At 38.9% G+C, this 27,388-nt stretch overlaps 1 protein-coding gene across 1 annotated transcript; it reads right to left on the bottom strand.

The window, feature by feature from the left end:
• Nucleotides 1-3,230: 3,230 nt before the first annotated feature.
• LOC121956728 (vesicle-associated membrane protein-associated protein B/C) lies at nt 3,231-27,388 on the bottom strand. The gene is made up of 6 exons (XM_042505102.2): nt 27,137-27,388; nt 19,695-19,847; nt 13,358-13,461; nt 11,237-11,317; nt 8,886-9,065; nt 3,231-7,368 (listed from the first exon to the last, which is right to left on the bottom strand). Exons 1-6 carry the CDS (start codon nt 27,192-27,194, stop codon nt 7,213-7,215), a joined length of 732 nt encoding a protein of 243 aa, XP_042361036.1. The 5' UTR covers nt 27,195-27,388; the 3' UTR covers nt 3,231-7,212.

Raw genomic sequence — 27,388 nt, forward strand, 5'->3', positions numbered from 1 at the left:
GGGATGGGTAGTGGAGACAAAAATGGTAAATTAAAGTTATGCCTACACGTGTGCCCACAGCAGGGCTTCTACTTCATGCCAGTCCTGCATAGGTCAGTGCCCCACTTGGGCCATCCCAGTAGAGAGAGCTTGGATGCACCACTGGTTAAATCTTGATTGTTTAATCCCACCAAAACAAAATGTTAAAACAAGTTGTGGTTTTATAATGGAGATTCGTGCCTGTCTATTTCTGGCCAGGGGCAGTGACTTCCTGCTGGTCACCTGGCCACAGACAAGAAAGGACGATAAACCTCAGCTGCCGCCGCTTTGACCTCTTCATCAGGTGAGCAGCAAACCTCAGGACCATTTGTAATTTTTACCTCTGCAGTATTTTGAACACATTCCTTTGCGATTTACCTTGGAAATGGATTATTTCCCTACAGAATGTAGAAAAGTGAATTAATATTGGTCGACTTTGCAGCTGTGTCTTGCTGTGGCCAAGCCAAACAGCTGAGGAGCTACCGGGCCCAGGTGCACACCGGGGAGTTTCCTGACACAAACTCCGCTCTGCTGCCTCCAGCCACGAGGTGCAGACAGAAACACTGTCTGGTTGTTACTGATACAATAACACCCGATGAATCACCAAGATTTTATTTTACTCCACACTATGACTGCAGAGGTAAAAATCCGAGGGGTAATTAATTTCCTTGCAGCTATATATTTTAACACTCTTATCCCTCTGCACATTGTGGTTCGGCCAAATCAAGCAAAGTGGTAACAACTAACAAGCCAGATGGTTGGAAGAGTCTTTGAGGATTCTGGAAATACCTTTAGAATAGCGTTACATGTTGTTAAATGAGCGTATTGGTTTTTCAGACGTTGCTGCGTGTTTTATCTGTTAGAGAAACTTACCACTGTGACTCAAATGTAATGCTATTACATTAGAGACACAAACTGTGGTTGGGGGGGATAGGGCTTTAACAGGTCGTTAAACAAGTGTTTGTACGCTTCAGCTATCCTCAGACAGCACAGACTACTAACACATGATCCAGCCTTGGATCACTGAGGCAACATGCACCAGAACTTTTCTCAATAAATCACTTTTTCATCTCACTGAGGAGTGATGAAGTGTCAGAGATTGCTTAAGTTTATCAAACTTTTCTAGCCTTATTCATCAGTGCAGCTCAAGAAACACAAGAGGTGGCATTCTGAATATGAATATTTAAATCTCTTTAGACTCAGTTACACAATGATTAAAAATGGATGCTGTTGTGAAGAACTAGACCAATTTTTGTTTGATCTCTTTTTGTTCAAAACCAATGTGTGTCTTGGTGAATGGTACTGCATATGTAGACGGAGCTGTAGGGCTCTGAGTCTAATGAATGTCTTCCAGTGATGTCACTTGAGTCTGCATCAATTGAGTCTGAAGACTTCAAGTTTGAAAATTAAGAAATGTGGGGGAGTGAAGTCAGAAAGCAGTGAACTTACCAGACCTCCTCAGCCTGCTTCTCATGTCTGCTTGAAGCTACCAGCTCAAGGCTACATTAGCTGCTACTAATAGCATAACACACCCAAATAATGGCAAGTTGCATTGTGGGTAATGTAGGCACCAGGTTTTAACAAGAAAGAGTGTGTGAAATAATAAGGGCAATATCTCTGAATCTGCTGCATCACCTTTGATACTTTTTAAAAAACCATCCACCATGAGTCAGCATGGAGGAGATGGTGGATGGTGTATCTACTAGGTGAAACACCTGCAAAGCTGCAGACCACTGCAGACTACTGTTTGAGACCAGTAAACAACAAAACTTTTCTTGATTTAGTGAGTCATTGCTGTGTTTTCAGCAACTTGTTTTGTAGTGACCTGTCACTGCTTTTCCAGTACGGATTGCATTCCTAAAACCAAGTATTTATGAGCCAGTACATTATCATAACCATAACCAAGTAGTTTTTGTGCCTGAATCTAAACACGTTAATCACAGCATTCTTTCAAAGTAAAGTTTTATCACAACCACAGCATAATAACATGCAAAAGATATGTGTACGTTGCTCGCAGAAATGTAAAATGCTGACATTTTTTATGGCAATTGGGTTTGGATTTAACAGTCCTGTAGGAGAGCAATAAGAAATCGGCTGTGTACTCTTCTACAAAAAGAAACACCTCATACTGTTAATTTGCCCACAGTTATTCATGAGAGCTACATTTCAGTCAGATGAGCGTCATCTAGCAATTACTTCTCATTTAGTCTTCAAATTGTTCATATCTTGGGGCAACCCTTTAGCTCAATAGCTCAACTGAGCTATGATGTGCACCCCTTATAGGCTGAGTCCTTTGCAGCGGTTCTGGTTGGGTTCTGGCCCGCAACTCATTGCTGCAAGTCTTCCCCTCTCTCTCCTACTTTTCCTGTCTAACCAGTTGTGCTACTGCGATGGAGTTTTAGGGCTACATTGAGGGGAAAAAAAACGTTTTTTTGAGACTTCAAGAATAAAGTCATAATATTTTGAGAAAAAAGTTGTAATTTTGCGAGAATACATCGTAGTTTTGTGAGAAAAAGTCATAAAATTATGGCTTTGTTCTCATAAAATTACATCTTTTTTTCATAAAATTTTGACTTTTGTTTTCAAAAAATTCCAACTTCATTCTTGTGATATTATGGCTTTTTTTCATAATGTTACGACTTTATTCTCTAAATTACAACTTAACTCGTAACATTATGACTTTATACTAGAAATCAAACTTTTCTTTTTCTTTAACATGGTCCTAATCCTCTGTCGTAGTACTATTGGTAAAGGCAAAAATGCTGAAAAATACAAAAGAAATGCTCTATTCTTTAGACAGAATAGTTTTTCTCTTGCTTTGATGGTAAAACAAAACCAAAAAAAAATCTTTCCTTTATGGTCATTACTCACAATACTTTGTTTATCCTTGAACCAAATGAGCAACATCTCTGTAATAACAGCTGGCTGAAGTGAGCTCCACAAAAGAGGAAGACCTGTGCTATGGGACACATCACCAGATCACACAAATACATGTTTATGTCATATTTCAATACTTTAATCAATGTGAGCTATCTGCAGGAGTGCTCAATTCTGATTAAAATAACAATATCATTTATTTCCATTTTTTTTTAAGATCTAACTTTTCTCCTACAGTTTTCAGGGACACCTTTTGTTAACAAAATCCTATTGTGGCTTCATGTGAGCACCATGTAGCCTTAGTGCATACCAGGAAATGACTTCACACGTTTCGGTAGGGGCTTTATTCATTTAATTTATTAAGATGCTACATAGTCCAACCAGGTTGGGTTATTTTTATACACCAGAGAGACTACTTCAACTAGGAATATTAATTTTCTTCTTGGATAGACTTATTTATTTATTTATATACATACAAAACAGTTTGCCGACTGCTTACATTGATCACGGTGATGGTCAGAGACTCCAGGACAGGTCAGTGTATAGTGTTTTACAACCCGCGCCCAGATCAATTAGTATTCACAACTAATTATTAATGTTTGTTTAATCCTACTTGGAGTAATACATTGGTGGGATTTACTGCGTCAGAGCAGAACAGTGGTAAAATAGTCATCACATAACAGTATATTCTGGTACTTTTAAATTTTTTTTAATGTAAAATGTTCTGATACTCCAACCAGGATTCATTAAACAAGAAGAATTGTCTGCAAGTACTATGTGACCCAGGTCTGATAACCCAAGATAGGAGTATAGCTCAGGTCAGCTCTGCCCTCCCTCTAAGCAGCAAGTCATTCTCAACCCAACAACTTTACAGAGATACAGTAGAAACACAAGCTCATGTATATTTTAATCTCATACCGTCAGTCATATCCATCATCTTCCACTCTACTTAACATGAAAAGATGGTGGAATTTTGTCATTTTTCTTTCAGTTCAACGGTCATAGTGCACTCCTGCATCTAATGTGGGATAAAAATATGCAGCTCTTTTTCCTTCAGATATTAAAAAGTAGAATACCACCCTCAACTGATTTTCCCCTCATGCAAATTTGGAGATGAAACAATTTGAGAGTATGTTTTTGTTTATTTTTGACCAAAATAACCACTGGCTCTGGAACAGTACAATGTCATGGTGTGGTCCCCTCGAGGATATAAGCTAGGCTGTATGCACACACCCCCTTGCCTAAGAAAAGTAAACGTATGCATCAGGAAGATCAAAGGAGACACACTCTTAATGTTAGTGCATTAAACACGACTGAAATGAACAATGAACACGACTTCAAATGCAGTGAGGATATAACATTAATAAGCAACAGATAAATGCTGAACAAACACCCAAAAAACTGAACACAGGCCTGCAGTGGAGTGGAAATAACCCCCCCCCCCCAGCGAAACTCACCAGCAGCAGAGAGCTGGAGCGGGCAGCTTGAAACACTCAGTTGATCTCTGACATACATTTGCCCCAAACAAAACAGAACGTCAACAAATGTATGGCTCAGTAGGAAAATATGAGAGAACAAAAAAAAAAGAGCTGGAAATGACCAAGGTCCCTTTGTGAGGACACTGAAACAGGACCTTGATGCTGTTAATGTTGTAAGGGAAACACAGAACCATTCGCCTCTACATGCACCTCCTGTCCATTTCTCACTTTATGTATACATGCTTTCTATGTGTGTGTGTGTGTGTGTGTGTGTGTGTTTGTGTGTATGTGTACACTCTTAGAAATAAGGGTTTCAGGGTTCGTCCTGAAGGACTGAGATTCTACCCAGAACCATTTGTTTCTTAAATAAAACTCCAACTTTTTCAACCTTTCAGGGGTTCTTTCAGAGACTAAGTGCTCCATTAAGAACTAGGGGTGATCAATATTATCAATTCAGAGATCAACAATCTAATGTCATCGATACAAAGTTAAAACATCAATCCATATCATCATTTTTAGGATACGCTTTTATTTTGAAATTCTATGTCACCGTTGAACAGCGCCAGGCAGATGATAGCAAGCAGCCAAGATAATGACGATGAGGGTATTGTTATTAACAAATAAATCAGCAGTGTGGAAATACTCTGGATTTTGGAGAAAATACAAGTAAACAGTCAGAGTACATGTCATACACTATGAGATAACAATGCCAATGTGAGATAAAATGTAACACAAGGTATCTGCCTGGCTGGGCATCTCACTCTGTTAACTTCTCGGTACTGCAACATTAACTGTTCTGTTTCAGTAATTTTGGGCTAAAAAACGTACATGGTGGCTAAATTTCAACCATGCTGCTCTGCCAAGGGATGCAGTGACTTTAACCAACAGTGAGTAAAAAAAGTACCAACAATACATGTAATTTGTTAAGATATGAGTAGAGAAAAGGCTGCTAGCCATTAAGCTAATTTATGCAATGAAAAATGCTTGAATTGATCATATGTGACTTGCATGTTTTATTGTTATTTATGTTTAGTATTTATCTTCTATGGCAAAAGCAAAAAAGACGGGAGTGGCAGCTTCCTCTGTAACTGACTGTTACAGAAATGGGCAGATAATATTGTTTCATATTGGTCGCAGGTCCCTGAATTGAATTAATTTAAAATTGTATCGCAGCAGACTATTATATCAGCAAATGTTTTTTTTTCTCTCTGAAAAACGCTATATCGTTTTTTGATGAAAATTGTGATTTACACCCCTCTAAGGAACCCTTTATGGAAGAAAGAGTTCTTCAGGGATTGTTGAAAAGCATGGGTGTTTAAATCACCCTTCAATCAGATCTCCGCCCTTTAACAAAATGTTTACCCATGTTTTGTAGTATATAAAGAGTTTCCTGGTAGAATCCTCGGAGCGGGTTCTTCATAGCACCCTTAGAAGGTGTTAAAGTGTTGGATATAACCATTACACCACAGAAGGCTTCACTGTGGAACCTCTCATAGGGAGTACTGGGTATAACCCTTAGCAGGTCGTTCTAGTTATAACTCTTAATGTTGGGTCCTGGATAAAACCCCCTGAAAGCGTTCCAAGTGGAACACTTATAAAAGCTTCTTTCAATAACCAAAAAGGTTTCTCCTATGTGTTCAAGGCAAAGAACCCTATATGGTTCTAGTTAGCACCTTTAGTTCTGAGAGTGTTTATACTGTAGGGTGTATGTATGTTAACTTACTGTATATTAACCTCCATCTTGGCCTGAGAATAACTTGCCCAAATAGGTCACAAGGCAAGCTTTTCATCTGAATAACATTTACAGAAATGATCTAATCCTACAAATCTGGAGCTCATTTCTGGTAGCTGCAATATTCTTAAATGCTTCAACCCTAACAACAAAAAAGAAATTACTTAAAATCATAAAAATGCAACACAAAACAGAGAAAGAAAAAAAACTGAAAATGTAATTGTGCAAACCTACAGCCAAATGACATATTATTATCACCATTATAAAAGCAATTAAATTAGATTCAAAAGTCCAGATGCAACACTCTGTGTGTGAACGCATGCAATCAAACATCCCCCTCTGACAACTGGGGGTGTGGTGAGCACTGAGTGAGCGGTGATAGGAATCAGGTAGAGTGAAAATAAAAACAACACGAGGAAAGAAAACCCCTATGGTATAGTGTTTCATACAGTGATCAAGGTTGATCTACAATCAAAGACGAGCCGATTTTACAAAGCCTTTGATTGCAGGAGTCAGTTTGATAGCCCTGTGTGTAACCCCGACTGTGTGGATCATCTCTCTGGTACGTCCCTTCCTTAAAGGGGGTTTAGCTGGAAGGAACACCTGGATATACTGTACAGTGGGGGGGATTACGTATACATATACATCGGCTCTGGCCTCCGTCGTTTAGAAAAAGAAACAACAATACACTAAAATGACATTCACACAACTGCAAACTGACTCAGTCGCACCAACACCACCTTGCCGGTGTTAGAAAATTGGTCTGGATCACGAGCATTAAATCATGTTTCCATTTCCCCCTCCCCCATAGAACCAGTCATCTATATACATGAAACTCTGGGAAAGAGGGCCTGAATGATTATGTGATGATTACGTAGAGGCAAGACCTGTAACAGTAGGTTTGTTCATATCGTTTTTTCTTCTTTATTTTCTCATACATTACCTTTGTTTTTTTGTTGTTGTTTTTTTTTACATAAATGAGACTGAATCAAAACTAGTATCACCCCCCACCCAGCGGATATGGCATATCTGATCCAAAATCCCAGACCCCGTGTTTGTTTTCATCCCCCTGAAAGCATGCTGCGGCCGACCGAATTGAGCTGCCACCTACAAGACCAACTTGCCAACGATGACGCCCACCACGAAGAAGAGCAGGATGAGGGCCATTGTGCGGGCGCTAAAGCCCTCGTCTTTCTTCATGCCAATTGAGGAGTGCTGAGATGACATCACGTTGCTCTTCCGCATCCGCAGACCATCGTCCTCCTGAAACACGCAGAAAAAAGAGAGTGGTGTAAGCGGGGTGACAGAAATAATTGAGCAATGATGAAAGAAAGGGAGCGTGTGTGAAGAGAAAAAAGGGTGGTGGTGGGAGTGAAATAAGAAGGGGAATGAAGAAAAATAACAAGAACCAAAATATGACATGAGGGGGGAAAATGGTCAGTTGTCAATCAGTGGATAAGATAAGACTATTTATTTACAAGCTCAAAGAAAAAGGATCTGCTTAAATCTTCATCTGACCCAATCCCCAGAGGACTGCAGAAGGCGCCAGGCTTTAACACACTTCATTTCCCAGCAGCGGGTGGGGGGGCTCTCTGTTAGTTTAATCTCAGCCACAGGAGCAGCCAACAGTCGTTCTGCCTCTGGCAAGAACTTAAAGGGGAGGAGGAGGTGGTGTTTGACTTTCTCTTAGCTGTCTGTAGTGTGTGTGTTACTCATTCCCAACCAAACCTTGACAAAAAACTTTACTTCACTGATCATTGTGATTGATGGCATACTCATTGATTTGAAAAATTGCCTTACGAGCTCTGAACGCTGAGGTCGGCCACTGATTATGGATCTAAGTAGGTGCACTTAACAATAAACCTCAATCTTGAGTTACTGTCTCTATTCAAAAGAAATGCAGCAAAGGGTGGAGAGACGCCGCAACGTCATTTGGAACCACCACTTTGTGTGAATTAAATTTCCACTTAATTTGCTTATCTTAATGGAGAACATCAATCAGGATGAAAAAATAACCAAATGTGACTCTGGATGTTCAGTGATGTCATCTGCCAATTTTGATGATTGAGATAAAAGAGGAGCTTTATTTGCTCATTCAGTCTGTCTTTGAGTCCTGAAGTCCAATCCTGAAGTTAGGTTGTTTTGAACTACACCATGAGTAACAAAATTTAACGTACAGAATGTGTTAAAAGGTGAAACTAAAAGTTGATTAATCATTTTGTCGGTCGACAGGAACAATTTGATGATGACGTAATTGTTTTACTCATTTTTAAAAGCAAACATGGCAAAAATAAGCTGGTTTTAACATCTAAAGTGTGAATATTTGGGCTTCTATCAAAATTAGATATCTAACATCATATCATGTATCATCAATAGTTTACCACTACCACTTACTGATGTCCTGATGTACAACAGGTGTGTACATGTGAGAATGACATAACAGTAATACAGTTACCCGGAGAAACCCTGGGAGAAGAACATTGTTTATCACGATTGTCTGCCGATTTTTGGTAGTTTCCCGTGTTGCAGTTCATTTGGGATGTTGTTTTTCTGTTTTGGTTTGGAGTTTGTATGCGTTTCTTTTCTTTTTCTTTTCACTGGCTTTACACATGCAAGATGGGAGGATGTTTGTAATTGTTTCTTGTAATCCCATGTGTGATGGGAAAAATGATTTGGCAAAACATGAAAATAAAAACTAATGAATTAATGATGCGAGACTTTACTGTCTTGAAAAAAATTGAATAATTAACTGACTTTTGTCTTTGAGTCATCTCACTCACCCTGATCTGTTTGTTTTCTTCCCGTAGCCTCTGAGCCTCCATTTGCAGCCTCTTACACTCCTCCATGATCTTCTTTACCTCCCCATCATCGAGGGTGGAGCTCAGTGACTTTGGAGGCAGCGTGGAGGAGTCTGACTTCAGCAAGCTGGACGACATCATCTTGTTGGACTCCATGTCATGCTGTAAGTGGGTTAACAGGGCGACAAGTTATAACACAACAAGTCTGTCTGTTTGCTGCTGCAATGTTTCCATGGCGATTCTGACCGATGACTTGGCTGGTACACCGAGGCAATTTTATGTTTATATTTGAAGACTTTCATATACAGTAAAGCAACACAGAGCCTCCTCTCAAGCCGCCTATCTCCATGTTGGTGGGAGAGTTCACCCTGGGGTGCCTTTCATAAGCGGATCAAGCTGGTTTCTATCAGCGTTATCTCCGTCAAAATGACTCTGTGGTGCACGGTGCTGACTGGGAGCCGTGTGTGTGTATCGCCCAGCTCAAAATGAATTAAAAACAACTACCGCTGGTCCTTTTCCCTCCTTGTGTTCATGAAACCAGTAGACTCGGCTCATATCATGACGAGATAATGTCTCTGCAGCTGTGTGGGGTCTGAGAGGAATCACAACAAAAATAAACTGCATGTGAGAATGAACAAAGTGGCTGCTGATGCCTGAGAGTGTGGGGAAAGAGAGGTGGAGGTGGAGAAAAGTGGAGAAAGGAATGAAGTTTAATGCTTCAAATTTAGAAGTAACATAACCAAGACAGAAAAAGTGACAGAAAGAGAAGAAAAGAAAAAGAAGTTGGGAAAGTATTGAGGCCTTTGCACACTAAATCGACATTTTTAGTAAAAAAAATAGCTTGTTTAAAGATAAATAAATGTGTAAATGTGAGTTTTTTCAGTCACATTTACACACCAACTTTGGAACTTTCTCTGTCATTAAGGTTTTCAGGTTCAATTTTAGCTTTTTTTTTGTTGTTTTTTTGCATCCGTCTGTGCGTGTGTGTGTGTGTGTGTGTAATTTTGAGCCCATTTCTGATCGAATTTTTGAGCCGCACCACACATTTTAGAGTGTGCCTGAATTTCAGCTTCATCTGGTGTTGTGTACCATGCAGTGTACAGGGGGAACGAGGACAAATCATGGCTTAATAGACTGCTCCCGATCAGCAGTCGAACATTCGGATGAGTTTCTGTCATGCCATAAATTTTGAACAACCATCATCAGGCTCTCACACAATTGAAGCGGAGCCACAATTTGATTCCCCAAGACCAGTGCACGTAATCAATCATACAGTGTATACCCGGCTGCTTTCTTGATGCTGTTAACTTGCTAATGTGTTTGTGTGTGTGTGTGTGTGTGGGTGTGTGCGTTTGTGAAAGACACAGAGAGAGAGACAGAGAGAAAAAGGGAACCAAAACTTGGACTGACCCACTTTTGCAAAAATTGACTTTTAAGCTGTTTTTGGGACCTCTGTCTCTACATTATTGTGAAATGTACTTCCACTAGCAAAATAACATATTCCTGCCCCAAAGTGGTCAAACAAATCTGTTCTTACAATAATTAATACCCCGAATGGCCTGCAAGCATAGACAGGCTGTTTAATTTTCTATCTTACAGTATAAGCACTCTGGTCATGGCTTGAAAATCAGACCACAGTGTAGGCAGATAAATACAGAGCTTTCACTTTACATCGCAGACGATTTACTCGTATAAAAATATTTCTAAAACAGGCTCAAACTGTACAATGTATGCCCAGCTTTATACATACTGCCAGTCGTTGCTGTATTGAGGATCGAAATCAATAGTTCAATAAACTGTATCAGACTTGGGGTGCAAGGTTTATGTTTTATCGGGTGATTGATGAACATATACAAACAATATAGACCCGGTGTGCAAAGGCCTTTAGAGTGCAAAATGTAAAGGAGTGATGAACGCTGAGATGGGAAAGGATATAGACAGAGGAAGAAAAGGCAGACACAGCAGAGCAGTAAAGAGGTGGAGTCCTGGAAAACAACAATAACCATCATCTCCCCATAAATAATGCAGCCCCTCCTTGACACAAATATTAACAAGCAAACAAATGTACTGCGCAGAAAGAAACCATAAAAAATGAATCGTTATGTTATGAAATCAAGTAGCATAAACGATAATAGATGACATACCAACAATTAAATCACATTATGGCACTGTCTGCTGCTGAGGCCAATTAGTGTGATTTTTGAAGAAAAAAAAAAATGAAGGAAACAATGAAGCAAATTGTTCCTTGTAGTGTCTTTGATATTTGATCTGTAGTGGCAACAAACAGCGACGTGCCGAGGCAAGGAGAGAAGTGGAGAACAGCTTGTGCTTACCGTTTTCTCATTCTCCACTGGCATGTCAAAAACACACCTCAATTTGGAGTCCATCAGCTCATCTGCTTTGGCCTCCTTCCACTGGAGGGACCAAGGACCGGGAAAAAAAGAAAAAGAGCATCAACACATTATTTCTTTATCATTTAATCCAGTCAAAAGGGACCATTTACAACAGTCTGTTATTAATGACTCTACACAGGAGGATGATAGCTCAGATAACCCTCCTGCTGTCTCCCATATTAATGTTTGACTGTGTAAACTCCTTTGACATATTAAACATATTCCTACATGAACACTCATTTAGGAATTTAAGTAGTAGGTTTCTGTGCCGTCTGGCTCCAACTGAATACAACATTGCATTTATTATTGAATGACCAACATTTATTTTTCTCTCTTTGATTAAGACACTTCTAACTGAACCCCTCATTTCCATGATTTAAGAGATGCATTTATTCAGATGGACTCCAGAATATTTTTTGTTAAGTTTTTTATTTTAATTTGATTTTTTAAACGTGCAGGATGTCTACAGACTGAACCAGGAACACGCACGCCATCTGTCCAACACTTACGTTTAACGGTTTGCTTATGGTGGTGCATGCTTTTTAAACTAGAATTTTTTTGGAATTTAAGATGTATCTTACTGTGCGTTCACAAAAAAAAAATAAATAATAATTGCGTCGCGCGTTTATTTTTGAGCAAACTTGCGAAAATTCTCCCTCAGCAGCTGAGGTTGTGCTCAGAGCCATTTAAGACATTTATTCTAGCGCACTAGTTGCGCTTATGTTAGCCAGGAGAGGTGGCTAACGGCTAGCGTGGTTTGCAGTGATCAGACGCCTGGATGTAAACACGCAGGCTCCCTACTCTGAAGCAGAGTGAACCAAGACGCACACTCTTTATTATTTATGTCAAGGCACATTACACGCCACCTACTGTGTACTCTCCACAATAAAATACCAATTTAGTTACTCAGAGCGTTTTGCTCAGAAGCAAGTCAACAAAACTAACTTACACAGGTGTCTTCTCAAAGCTTACCATGTAACTTCGCTTTGCTCACTGATCTCCAAGCCCTTCAGGTCTTCTGCTCTGTCTCTGTACAGTACTGACGTTGCATAAAGCTCCGTGTCTCAGTACCGTCAGGAGAAACCCAAATGACACACTATTGCAATACAGCCTTAATCCAAATTCTTGCTCAAGTTGAAAAAAAATTCAATTTGCACGAATACGCATATCAGGCGTTTTCGTGTCCATCGCGCCGCCCGCCCTGAATTCGCGTCTGTATGCATCTTTGCATTGATTTTGAATGTAAACATGCTCGCTTCCGGTGTGAAGGCACGGTTAGATTTTGATCATTTACATAATAAATAGTAATTTACAAATATCCCAGGTTAAATCATTTCCAGTGCATAGTTTAAATCTTTTAGAATATGTTCATTTCTCTGAGAAGATCAAAGGGGTTAAATCTAACAAGCCTCCAGTGGTTCGGAAAAAAAGTGTCGGCATACCAATGTTTAGGGGGAAAAAAGCATTTCAGTGGTGACAACTATGAAAACATTATTTTGCAGATGCTTGCAAAGTACAAGTTTCAATACAAGTTAATCAGTTTTAACTCTGTTAACACAAGCAGATCTGGGAAGCAATTTACCATCCAAATGATCAGTCTATCTCTTTTGTGCCGTTCTTCAGAAATCTGCCTTCATTTAAATGTGTGTGTGTGTGAGTGTGTGTGTGTGTGTGTGTGTGTGTGTGTGTATTTTCATATGAGTGTGAGTCATAGTATAATACCAAATTCCTAAAACACTTGTTGGCATGTTAATGATGATTTACTGTATGTATATTGGCCTGTGATTGCAAAGATGACTTGGAGACCACACACACATTTACGGCTAAACGGTGCTCATTGTGTTTTTTATGGCTGTGTGTCCAGACTGAGACACAGCCTCTTGTCCAGGCTGCCGATCGACTGCCTATTTCTTTACAGTTAAATGCAATGGATGTATTTCCTGAGTCGATAGCAGTGTCTGCTGTACGAGCAATATGTGTTTCCTTTTTGTGCAAAGCTGAAGCTGCTAAAACATAGGCTACTGATGATGAGAACTGATTTTTGGAAGAAGATACACTCACCACTCCCTCCATATCGGTCATGTCAGGAGGTGCTAGCACGGACTGGACCATGAACTTGTGTTTGCTCTTCTCATTTGGGTCATAGTCGAAAGGCTGCAGCATAACTGAAACACAAAATTATGTCCAAGGTCACACATGATACTACCATAAACTTCATATCATAGGACATTTTATGTTTTCATTTTTATTTATTTCCATTGGCATTTAGTAACAACATAAAACTAGGATTAACAGGAAATATTAGCTAAGAAAAAAGGGGTAAAACTTGAATCCCTGGGCCCACAGTGTGAGAAGAAGTCCCTGTATGACTATTATAGTAATTATGTTTTGTTGTGACTCCCTCAGTTTTATTTACCTTATTTCAAAACCTCATCATCAGGAGACTCTGGAGAATGTGTAAAATAAAGTGTCTTGATAGTATCATTCAAACTGCTGCAGAGAGGCAGGAACATAATATGATTTGTGGGTAAAATCTGTTGTCCCAAATGCAAAACAAACTCCAGCATTTAAGCAGACACCTCTCTTTGTCAGCAGTTTTCCATCTCTCTCCTCTTCTCGACTCTGTGTCCGCTCCTTGGATTAAAACGGAATTAGTGAGTATCAAATGTGTGTTCATCAAAAAGTTTCTCCAAGTTTTCGAGGCTCTATGCTCGCCCCTGCTGCTCGGAAAAAAAAGCAGTGGAGATGATTTATTTCTAAGTTTGTGTTACCATGACGGCGAAACACTGACGGATCTACAAATACCCCAGGGGGTAATCTTTCTAACAGCTTCCAACCCTGTCTTTTTCTTTCTTAACATTACATATCGCTCTAACAAAAAGCAGGTGTGGGGCTGGAATACGACTTCAACCCATCACCACATCAGTCCTCTCAGTCAGTGGTGTGTTATTTGATGTCATTCCAATGACTGAGAAGGTATTTTAAAGCTGTAACGGTGATTTACAATGATCGCTTTCTTATGTCAGTATTCAAGTTGAGGGTGGAAGTACAGAGGGGATGAAAATGGCTATTGATGGGTGATCTTTTTCTCCTTTGACTTTTTAAACAAGGGTGTAATTGAAAGGCATATTTTGAAGTCAGGACCAACTATGTCTACAATGCCTGCGTGATTCTTTGGCTTTCACTCTAAACAAATGACCTCCAAATTTCAAAGCCGGTGCAGCTATCAGGATGGTTTTCATATATGGCACATGCCAATTCTCCCTAGAGTGGAAAACCTCAGAGATGTAGTGCACCATTACAGCAATCAGGGCAGTTCAATATCGCAAACCAGAAACAGACGGCATGAACAGATTGAGAACGTCCTGTTTCAGTCAGACTCAATTTGCACGGCCATCTACCTCAAGTCCAAGGGGACAATACTAGAGAATGGAGGCAGGAAGGCATGTAAGTTCTTTGAGCAACAGTGAATAGCATGAAAAAGGTCCTGAGCCAAAGTCTGAGATGGAAAAAGCAAAGCCACGGGAGGGAGAAATAGTGATTTAAATCATCACTGATCGACAGCCTTTGAACACACCTTCACAAAAAGCTACTTCTGCTAATGGTGTGATTTAGTATTCCTGCTGGGCAATCATTTATAAAACTCACAGAGGCTAATTGTGTTCAACACGGTCAAGCAGGATGGTAATCGCCTGCCTGCTTGTTGATGATGAATGGAACCATTAGAGGGGTGAGGGAGGAAGGTAAGAAAACTTTCCCTTCCTGTCACTAATTAATTGTCTCCCATGAGACAAGATACTCACGACAGAAATACCACTGATTATTTGTGTTGAAGTGCTTACAGAGGCCCACCCATGGAATATGACTATTATAAGGTCTGCAAAAGTCTCTATTGTCGGGCTGCAACTTAAGATCAATTCTCACTTCAGTTCATTTAAGAATAATAATCTGCCATTACTGAATTAATCAATGAATTACTTGGTCAATCAAATGTAAAGGAAAAAAAGTTAAAATGTGTGTCCAGTTTTTCTCTGAAAAACATTTAAAAAAACAAGGAAATAATGACATTCCTTTCTCTGTGATAAGAATCAACAACAAAACAAAACAAAAAACAGTGTGTCACATTTAAGAAGCTAGAACCACAAGTTTTGGTATTTTTTGTGTAACTGATTGACTGATTAATAACCTAAGTGTTTCGGCTCTTCTCTGGGTATTGGGTGTTAGCGTTGTCAACAATATTGATTTACTGGTACACATCGATTCTTCATAGAAAAGGTTTCAATACTAACTTTCAACAGTCTCCATGTTGGTACCAGCTTTCTCGCTCTCTCTTATTGTTGTCATGTTATATCTTTCTTATATTGTTCTTTTACAGGTCCAGTGTGTAAAATTCAGGGAAATATATTGACAGAATTGGAACATTATATCAATTACCACATTTTTCTTAGTTTATAACCTGCAAATAACAAGACTTCAGTTTTTTGTTTTTAGAGTGTGCCATTTACATCTACATAAAGAGCGGGTCCTCCTTTACAGAGTCCACCATGTTGTTTCCACAGTAACTGACAAAACAAACACTGATAGGGACATTTGTGTTTTAGCATCAACCACCGTAGTTCTCATTCTCCCTTCGCAGAGAGAAGTTTTAGTTCTACAACCTCAATGCTTGTTTCCACTAAATCCTACACAGTGGACCTTTAAATTCAAAACCAACATGTATGACCTCAATGTCAATTGTACCTTTTGAAATCTAAAATGAATCAAATATTGATATTTTTCGAGTTATTGTATGGAAGTGAGAAATTCCATTATCGTGACAACACCATTGGGTGTGACAAAATTCATAGCTCAATTCCACACAAATCATGAGTCATGTGACATGTCCTCCATACAGGAACAGTAATATGAGAATGTGCCCTCCATTTCCATTTTCAGTACTATGTCACTCTGTTTCAATAAAAGTATAAAACATGAGGCTTCATTTCCCTGACACACTTAATGTGAATGCCTAGCAACATGGCAGAAAACAAAAAGTGTCAATGATCTAACAAAAAAGAAACATGTCAAAAACAAAAAATTAGGTCTACAATCAACAAATTCAAAACAAGATACGAGGTGAGTTCACTTTAAAAGCTATGACACAAAATGAGATATGACACTCCACACCACACGGCTAATTGTTACACCCTGATCTATAAGAGTAACCTTTTCACACTTATTAAAGAAGCCTTACTCGTAATGAGGGAGCTCCTTGTCTACTTTGTTCAATATTACTCAACACAAAAAACCTGGTCAAAGATCAGCAAACCTACCGAGACACTATAGCGTGGGAATGGGGAAGAGAGTGAAGTCGACCGGTGCTGTTGCGATACAGGCCTAGAGGGAAAACTCACCAGGATGTAAGAGCTAACTCTCATAAAACGTATTCATGTTCGGGCTTCTCAGAGTAGCAGGATCTCACACTTCTGATTGTGCTCTCCTGGGTCCATCTAATTCAATATAATTCAAAAGGGGGAAAAACTGCTCATGATACACCAGCAAACCTATTTCAGGGCAGGAAATAACTCAGGAGTCAACAGCTTCTTATCCACAACACTGCAGGAATCAGCTACCGCTTAGAGATTAAATTATTTTATAAGAATCTAGTTGTTGGGAATAATAATGGATGCAGCTTTTAGATATTAGATATTTTTATTGTGGTATGCTTTTTTTCTTCATGCCTCCCTTGAAATCATAACAAGTCCCGAGCACGTTAGACAAACTTCTGACATATTCCCAAGAAGAAGCTCAATATTTGTGGACACAAGGATTTTTTTTTTAAACATTCACGCCACATATTTTTCCACTGGATGCTGCTACATAACACCAATCAACCTCAGCAACATTCCTGTGGTTATGGCTGTGTTGAACATATAAAGTTACTGCTGGGTTGAGCTTCAAAAGCACTGTGTGTATCCTCAGCTGAGCCAGCAAATGACACATCTCGGGTTTGTAGGTATCCTGTGGCAGACTGTTTCCCTTCGCCTCAATGCAAGTGGATGTCTGTGTAGTTTTTGTGCTGCTTTGTTGAAGATTACAGGCCAGAAAACCAGACAAACTGGAGTGCAACAAGTCACAGATCTTTTGCAGTCTCCTTAGATGGAGAACAAAAACTTGGGAATGACTTTGTGCTTTCGGAATATCTCCACATAAGAACATTTCTTTATCAGTAATGTTGGTTTGACAACCAGGTGGTGTTTATTTCACTGACTCAGAACAGTCTGGTATGTTGAGATTTTTATCAATTAACTGTAATGTAAACAGCAAGGCAATCCAGGCACAGGACAAATATATCAACAAGAAAGGAAATACTAAAAAGCAATGTCAGTCTTCTTCAGGGCTTTATTTAGCCACCACAATGAAGGATTTTTAATATTTCCTTCCTAAATTATATACTCTTAAATTTTGGATTGCCTTTCTGTTCATCCTGTTTTTTCCCCCGTTTTTCAAGTCCACCCACTTTTTTCAATCTACGTGTAATTATACAGAGCAACCCATCACCTCTGTTTTCCTGACTGTAATATAGCTTTTAAGAGCAGAAAGAAAGAGCACTTAAAAGGTGCCCTGCAGAGCTTCCTTGTCAGCAAAAAAGTTATGTTTACATTAAGCGTTAAACAAAGCACATTGTGCGTATCCTTGAGGTCTAACAAACAAGTCAAATGCTTTTCCTTTAGCATAACATAGTTACAAAGCCAAATATTACTGCACTCCAGTTAAATAGAGTGCAAGTGTATTACAAAGGTGCAGATACAATATTGAATCACTACCAGCCTATAATTGAACAGTAGTGGAGATACTGTGGTAAACTTTAATTTCATCTTTTGGTGGCATTTGATAAAATGTTTAAGGCAGTACAATATCTTTACCATTTGGATTCAGCCACAAAAAGACATCTCAAATATGTTTATAAGTCTACAATGTTTGTTACAATGTGGAAATGGCACAGATGTTGCGCTAAAAGAGAACCGTTTTTGTTGTTTGTTAGTCTCAGACAGTAGTCTGCAGCTTGGAAGCAGTCTCACGTTGATATAACATGATGCACATCCCCTCCACTTCCTGATGATTTAAGTCAGCTCATATACATGTAATAGGAACTACCTCCCTTTAGAAAAGTTGATATGATACGTATGACACATACAATTGTAACATACAATGCTAACATTTTCTTTTGACAACTGGCCTGGTTACCCTCAGAGCTCTTGTTTCTACATAGCATAAGCGAAGTCGCATGTGCTGTTTTGCATGCCGAATTAAAATGCAGCGGAAACCACACCCAACTGGATGTGGAGCACACCTTTTTGTAAAGGTGCATTTTATCCCGCCCTATGAGTTACTACAAAGCTAACAGCAGAGTCAGGTGGCCTTTACTAAACCTGGGTTTTTCATAAGAGTAACTGAACAATGCCTGCAAGATAACAACCCACAACCTCTTGTAAACCACAACTACTTGTTGTCCTGTAAATACACTTCTTTCAGAGCTCTCCGCGCTGAGGGAGGTTACAGACCATGTCTATACTGTATGTTTGCCTATAGTGACTATATTCTAAGAAAAGCAATGTCCCCCTTTGGGCCTCAAACCTGTAACCTTTCTCAGCCTAATAAGGGTGAAAAATGAAGGTAACTGACAGAGGGGGCGGTGCTGATTTGTCGCCCAAAGCTGACTGCAGGCCCCAGTGACACAGTTTGCAGTTGCTGACACCAGATAGGGGAGTTTGTAAAATGAGTCTGCGTCTGTAAATGGCAGAGGTGGCACAGTGTGGAAACATTAGCCTGTACCTGTCTCCCTCAGAGTGCATGGCTGGTAGTGAGGTCTGCCAGGAGAGACTGGGGAAGAGATTCGGGGGAATACTTGGTAGCGAAAAAACAGTGGTGTGCGTGTTAACGTAAAAAGAGCAAACTCATTCAGGATACTAGAGAAACAATAATTTGCCTTTCTTTTCACAGATGCTTGGTCTTGAAATCAAGACACAAATAAAAAGTCAGTGATATTTACATAGCCTCACGGGTCACTGTTTAATCGGCTAGGGCTACAAAAATGATTAAATCTCAACACATACCTATTAAACCATATCAGAAATGACACCTTCATGTTCCTTACTTTGTCTGACCAAGAATCAAAACACAAAGAGCTATACAGAAAAGACAGCACATTCCTCGCATTGGAGAAGCTGTAAACAGCAAACATTTAGTATTAGACTTGATAAAAGACTAAAAAATATAAAGTATAAAAACTGTCAAATTATTTCTCTTGTGATCTCCTAATTGTTTTAGCCACAGTAGCAGCTATGTTTTAAGGTAGCCTGTAAGTTAATAATAATTACCTTGAGGGGCCCTGCTCAGCCCCTCCTTCAATTTTTACCTGAGACATTGATTGAGGTGCCTGCATCGATGATTCCACTGTTTGGCCGCACACAGTACCGGCGCGGCGCTGTCGTCTTAACCTTAAAACACACATTCCTGTCTGTTGGGTTGGAGAGCTTGAGATTTGTGGTGACCACGTCTGAGAATGGACCTGTGAAGAAGGAAAATAAGGTGGACACTTAGAAACTCAAAAACATCACTATAGTTCTCCTTATAAAGATTATACAATTTCCTCCAGAGACTGACATCTTTTCAAGAAGAGTAAAAAAGTAAAAAGAATCATCAAAGACTTGAGGCAAAGACAAAATTTACAACTACACAAGTCACACAAAATGGCAACAAATCATAGTAACATCAATTAAAACTGGAAGGAGATCCATTTTAATTTTGATGTTGGCCTGTGTTAAAGAGTTATGATCTCACACACATTAATTTCAAAATACCCGGTCTATTCGTCACTCAAATTGTATGAATGCCAAATGGTTGGAGAAAATGACACATGTACAGAATAAAACTGCCACTCGCACACAAACTCAGAAAAGCTCTTACTGTGTGAGCCAAGCAGTCAGAAGGTATAATCAAAGCAAATGAGTGTCTCTTAGTCAACTGAAGAAAATACATGAAAATGCAAAGCCATCAAAATGCAAATCCATCATCCACTGCAGCAGAAAAAGCACCAGTTTGAATGAAAAAAAAGAAAAAGAATTTACACCCAAGCTCAAGCAGACACTACTCTCATACAAAATGAAAATACTGTAAACACTGTCTTTATACTGTCATATCAAGGAAGAGAGAAGAGTGGGAGATCTATCGGATTGAGAAAATGTGTGGAAATTATAAATATTATGTTGTAGTATATGTTAACATTAATACTGAAAACCTTTGTCACAACAGAGAAGTACATGAGAGCAACAGAGAAGTAAATAGGAAAGTTTGCCAAATATTTAACACAGATTTGACTGAAAATACCGTTATACTGTGCATAAACTGCAGAAAAAGACTTATTTATGGTTTTTCAAAATAAATGAGATGAGTGAAATACCAGTGGGTAAAGCCTATTAAAAATAAGTGACATGTATGTTAACACATTTAAATGTGGTCTGTCAAACTCTAACTGGATGTGACTGTAATTATAACAAATTCTTTTTAATGCCCACTATTTGGACCTTCTGTTGCACATTTTCTTTATTTGACCTGACATTTAAGATAAACAGGGGTTTGCCGCCAATTCAACAAATGCATATTTTTATAAGTTTGACTGGAAGTTGTCCTCAAGATAAATAATTCCAGTCTGTTTCTCACATTACAACTCAAAATATGGCGTCTCAGTAACACACCCTGGTGAGAAGTGGATTGTTGTAAATATGTCAAGGATGCAAACAAAGCCGTCTGCTTTTTCGTTTTTATTTGACATTGCTCTCTAGATTGATTTTGACTTCTGATGTCTAGTCTGACGATTTGGTTAGGAAAAACAATTCTAGAAATCAACTTACAAAAACATTTTAAGAGTGAACTGTGATCCACAAATCACAGGCCTCCGACGTTGCACTACCACGATCAGAATAGCTGATGCAGTTTGGCTTCGGCCAATTACAGATATCCTTGTTGATGCAGGCCACATATCTCTGAGGCTCTCACAGGCCGGATGCATTAGGCTGCACAGACTTGTCAATAATGCAGAAAACCCTTACAACAAAAGCCACAGTAACAATGTGCAAAATCTGAAAGTTGAGTGAAGGTTAAGTGAATTATCCACCCAGACTGCAGAGTGTTTTTAATAGGGCACTCACTTTCTTAAATTCATTATAAAAATGTAATTCGTCTACACCATGATTTCAACCATTGTTGTTCCTCCTTGCTCCTGTATCAACTACTTCTTTTTTAAACTTCAAATAAATTGGTTCATTTAATTTTTTTTAATAATATCCCATCCCTGGGAAAGCCCATGTTTTAACACATTTTCCTCCGGTATAAACCTTTGTAAAACACTTGGGTAGACAGCAGCTACATCCAATTTGTGTCTAATAATTTCTATTGGTTATGAAATGACATGGTGGGCAGTCAAGGTAATGAGGAGATGAAAGGAATAAGAGGCCTGGGTATAACCTGCATATTTGTTGCCTGATGTTTGCATTGTTAGTAATTTGGTATTTGCAAGAGTTAAACCTAAAATGGTCGATCACTGCTTCAATGAAGAGAAGTATCAGTCGAGAGTACAACTGTACAGTAGGGCTGCACAACGTGAGGAAAATATGCAATATGAGATAACGTTGTTGAATATCACGATAACAACATTACTTGTGATAGATAAACAGATCTTAAAGTGCACTCAATTCTTGACTCAGACTTTACAACATTACCTGTTGTGCCATGACGTCTCTCCTGTTTCTCTCCTGTTTCCGAAATATTGCCAGACAGCTAATTTTTAGCCATTTTCGGTTTGAGAGGAAGCATTATTTGATTGACAAATCAGCAATAACTCTTTTTTGGCTTTTTTTATTGTTTTATTTCTCTGTGGGCGCTTTTATTTGGCACACAAAGATGCCATCTCTATTCTTAAAGAAATACTTTATCTACAAAAAAACATCAGTATATCAATAAGATGTGTGGTGTATACCTTGAGTTTGTGGAGAAAATGTTTTTCTTGCATGCCTCCTTGTAAAAAAAAAAAGCAAATACATTGATTTAGTGATTGATTGGAGACAACGTTTAGCAACAGCAAAACATTATCAAACGTCAAGTGTTGTTTTCTGTGGAGGCATGTGAGAGACACAATTTTTTTTTCACAAATTCAAGGTAATACTCCATGACAAATTTATTTAAAAATTTATGGGTGAAGTATTCCTTTGATCAAAGATTTGATTATTTCAGTTGTTTAACAGCCATTAATGAGCACAGCACCAGACCTTTATGAATGGCTGAATATACGATCTACCGGCGATGGTTTAGAAATTCAGAGGCACCAGATAAATTCATGAGTATAGTTATTGCACTCACATTCAATACCCACCACAAGCAACCTCCATGTTGCTGTAAGGTTTTCCTTTCACTTTAATGGTAATGGCATTAACAGAAAAGTCAAATCTGTTTCATACGAGAACTCTTGCATTAACACTGTAAAAAAAAAAAAGACCAAAACCTAATCCAGCTAATGCATTGACCCTGGAGAAAGCCAAGAGTCTAATGAGCCTTCTTTGATATTATCAGCACATTATACACATTGGAAGGGGTGCAAATTCCAAAAAATCTCAGTCTATGTGTATTACCTAAGTGCTTCCTTGCAAAACCACAGTTTTAAATGTCTTTAATCTATTCCTGTTATTTCTGTCAAAAGTTTCTTTAGTGATCAGACACTCCAGAAACTGCATAGCGAAATGTATCCCGATCGCTACCTGGCAAACATTAGTCACTTCGGTGTTTTTCCAGTACCTCTAGTGAGAGCAGAGCTAATTCAAAGTCATGACGAATGAATGTATGACTTCCCAAACCTAGCGAATACGGTGCCAATACCACACACTTTACATCAGTTGGACTTACGGAAACTAAGTTTTCATTTTTGGGACTTTATAGTTTCATTAAAAAAACACATAAAACAAACATTATTCATGAATTCTCTGTCTATGAAAGAATTTATTTTTTGCAGCATATAAAGATCTACACATAGTGACCCACCAGCATATAAGTAGACATTTAAATACTGGTGGATTTTTTTTTTTTGACACATTGATAGTCAGGTGATCTTTTTTGTTTGTGAAAACATTCTTCAGAAAAGCACAACTAATTACTTCTTCAAAGTGTTGACAGTGAACGCATTTATTTACCAACTTCCAGCTATACAAATATAATTTTAACATGATTTTCTGCTACATTACCACAACCCTGAAAACTCAGCCTGGCCAGGTTTTTTAATCAAGTATAGTTTTCTAACAAAACAACAAATCAGGCCACTCCAGTAGCTATTATGGCTTGCAAAACCTTTCGTGGTTGAGAGAGAGGCACACTCACTGTTCATGAAAACATGGGGCTATTTCAGAATTAGCACATACACCAGATTCAAGATAAAGTTTCAGCTCAGCAAACATCCAGAGCAACTGACACTTCCCTTCCCCTTTGAGCAAAGACAGAGAGGAAACTCAGACCCTCACAAGCTTGGCTTGACTTCTGAAGGCTTTTAATGAAAGGGACTCACGCCACCGACTACTGTACACCTGATCTACTACTTCCTGAGGGTTTCTCGGATAGCATCCAACTTTTGGAAAACCACAAACGCCAGTTAAAAACTATTATGAAGAGCTAATATTTGAAGTTGTCATCTTCCAAGTTTAGATTTTATAAAAAGCAGATATAAAGTGAGGAGCAGGGAGGTTTTTTGCAAAGATTTGTTAATAATACCCCTGACGAAGATAAAAAATTCATAAAAACTGAAGAAGTCCAGTCCCTAACACTTAAGCATTATTTGGCCCACAAAGGATCTGAGACCTAACAAGCTACTACTAACAGACTCACTCTTGATTTCCTGATGTTTCAGAACGTGTGCTTATAACTTGAGTTAGCATGTGATCTGTGGTGTTGTCGAGTATACTGAGAAGGCGCATAGTTCCTTCTGTCTCATGTATTAGCACATATGAAGACACATCATATATGTCTATGCTGCTTGAATCTGAATTGCTGGTATGTGTCCACTAAAATCAAACACTTCAAACTTACTTTCAGTCAGTGGTTTCACCACAGTTATAAATCAATGCCCATTAAACTACAGGCACCCTGAGTAACACTGCTTCCATTTCATAATGCTTAGTTACCTGTTATAGTTTAAAGATGGTGATATTCTGCCTTTTCTCATGTCAACAAATGCCATGAAAAGATAAAAAATCAGCAACGAACTGATCCTATTAACAAGTATTGCCTGTGTAGCCAACACCTGAAATAGCTTAATCCCCCCAAAACTATTTAGAATTACTATTTAGAAGTAAATGAGCCTTACATTGCATGGCATGTTCTTTTATTTCAATGGATTACTTTGATTGAATTTCACAGCCTCTTGGTGCTGTAAATACTCACATTATGTATAAATCTGTGGATGAAAATACTAGTACAAAACCTGAAAGTCCCTTAAGATTTTTTTCAACCACTGACCTTATTTCAGCCTTCTAACCAAAAATAAATAAATAAATAAATTAACATTCAAAAAACTCATTGACTTCAAGATAAGGGAACCAGAGGTGCTGAAATAAAAAGTTCCAGATTTTAGGACTCAATCCTGGGGTACTCTAGATTTGTGCCTGTTTTTTTTGTTTGTTTGTTAGTTTGGTGTTTTTTCTTTTTTAGATTTACATGTTCAGTAGAAAAAAATGACCCACAGGCAGGGCAGGGAAGTTAAAAAGGATTGAGTGAAGAACTAATACATTGTTCCTTTTGGGTGATATCATAGCATTTGTTGCCAAAAAGAAAAATGTAGAATAACACAAGTGTTGTTCCTATAGTCTCACTGGTGAAACAGACCTACCCGAGGGTGAAACTGACTACAAACAAGCTTTCAAAATTGATAGCAATTTCAAAACAGCTTCTTTCTTTGCCTGTGGTACATTAGTTTAGAATACACTGAGGTGTCTAAAAGTGGAGAAGAGAAAATAACAGATTTGGTTGAGCAAACTGTATTGTAGTATGTTTTGCCTCTGCTTTGTTCATTATATCCATCAGGGCACCTTAGTGAATATTATCACTAATGCAGGCTCACTCAATAATTCTGTAATTCCATAATACCATGAAACTGTGATATTTCGTGAGACAACATACCGTGAAAATCTCATACCGTTGCATCCCCACTATATATACTAAAATGTGTTGAATATGTCATTACACTGTAATCATGGTAAATAGCATGAGTTATTAAGGCAACACCTTAGCTGTACAGTTGAACATTTATGTTATGTTACTTTAAACTGGCAGTTTGCATAAAAACGCAATATAACCAACTTGTAATCTTATCCATTGTGTGATCTATCAGATCAGTTTGGGGGTGAATTGTCAAGTCATCACACTACAATAAAAGTAAGGATGTTCCGATCAGATCCGTATCAGGATCAGTATCAGGTCTGATCAATGCATTTTTTAGTTGTTTGGGATTGGTTATTTTGAGCACGTGCCCCGCCCAATCCTAACTGGAATTGTGATCAGAACCACAGATATTTTTAGGTTGTTTACTTTGTAAGTTTTATTTCGTAAAACATTATATTGAAAAAATCCATGGGAAACTGTTTGCATTCAGACATTTTTCTTGTATTGTATTGCAGAGCAATTAAACAGTCAAGGATATACACTGAATTGATTTTTAATTTGTTTAAAGTACTTGATGTGTGCATTGTTCATCTGAATTAACCAGGTAAATACAATTATTGGATCGTGATTTGATATTAAAGAGATATCAAATGACTTGGATCAGGATCGTGGCAAAAAAACTTGATCAGGACAGCCCTAAATAAAAGTTGCTTTTGGGGCAAACAGTTGTATATTCTTTGGGTGCTACTGGTTCTTTTAAGTGTCATTTTGGGCGTGTTTAAACCATACACAACTTGCCACATTGTATTTGGGAGACCTACAGTTGATATCTCTGCACCTCACTACTGATAAGAGCAAAAGTTTTACTATGTTTTGAGGTTAATTGTAACTGAACAAAAAGAAAATGCATCACAATATTTAGCTTCTTAATCCAATGTTCAAAGTTCAATATTTCAAACGGTGGTAGGATCTCTATAATCTGTTGCAAAACGGAGTAGCATATGTGTTTATGTAACATTATTTGGGCCTAAAGCAACGTGACATCTTGCAGCCAAAAGCCGAGCTTCACTAAAATGTCTATTAGCGATTGTAAAGCCAAAGCGATCAGCATGTTGGGCATGTTGATGACCCGTGGCTAACACATATTAAGTAGCAGGGGCTGTCCAGTTATTTGGTCCTGTGAGCTGTCAAGTTATTAAATGACAGCTGGCTGACCAACAGAGCGAGACAGCCAATCAGAGAGCGAGCTAATGTTAGCTAGCTAGACCTGCTAAGGATGTTGTAACTTGTATGCAATGAGAGGTAATGAAGCTGAGAGGCGAAGCGTGTTGTTACATATTTATTATGATCGGTATTTCCCGGTGGACACGTGTGTTGTGTGCTGCACTTGTAAACCGCTTTAAAGGCAGTTGCTGCAGCAGAAATGTGTGACAGGGCCTGGCTAGCCTGGTGAGCCGCTGGAAGCTAATCCAGCTAACAGGCTAGCTAGCTGTCAGTTGACCCGCCGTCCTTTCAGAGCAGTCTTATTCTTCTCATACGAGGGCAATATTGTCAAAATGTAAAGCCCGGCTTCTCCCCCGTAACACTGATCTGCCCCCCCTCGTAACCCCGCTGGCAGAGGCAGCTCCCCCCTCCCGTCCAAGCCGGGCCCTCCCCTCTTACCTCTGAATTTCAGTTCGTGCTGAGGCTCCAAGAGCAGAACCTGTTCCGGCCTGGCCATATCCCAACAGCTGGAGCGGGGCGATCGCACTGCAACCAGTTCCTGTCCGTTACCCCCGTGTTAGGATGTTGTTGAGTGCTGCAACGCCAATAGAGTTGTTTTATCAATGAATAAAGCAGTGGATATCCTGTCCCCCCGGTCACTAGTGCTACTCGAGCTACTGACGGCTGTTGTGATGCAGCAGGAAGGGAGCG

The sequence above is a fragment of the Plectropomus leopardus genome, chromosome 2 (genome assembly GCF_026936395.1).
Source record: "Plectropomus leopardus strain MGB_pleo_1.0 chromosome 2, ASM2693639v1, whole genome shotgun sequence".
Taxonomy (NCBI): Eukaryota; Metazoa; Chordata; class Actinopteri; order Perciformes; family Serranidae; genus Plectropomus; species Plectropomus leopardus.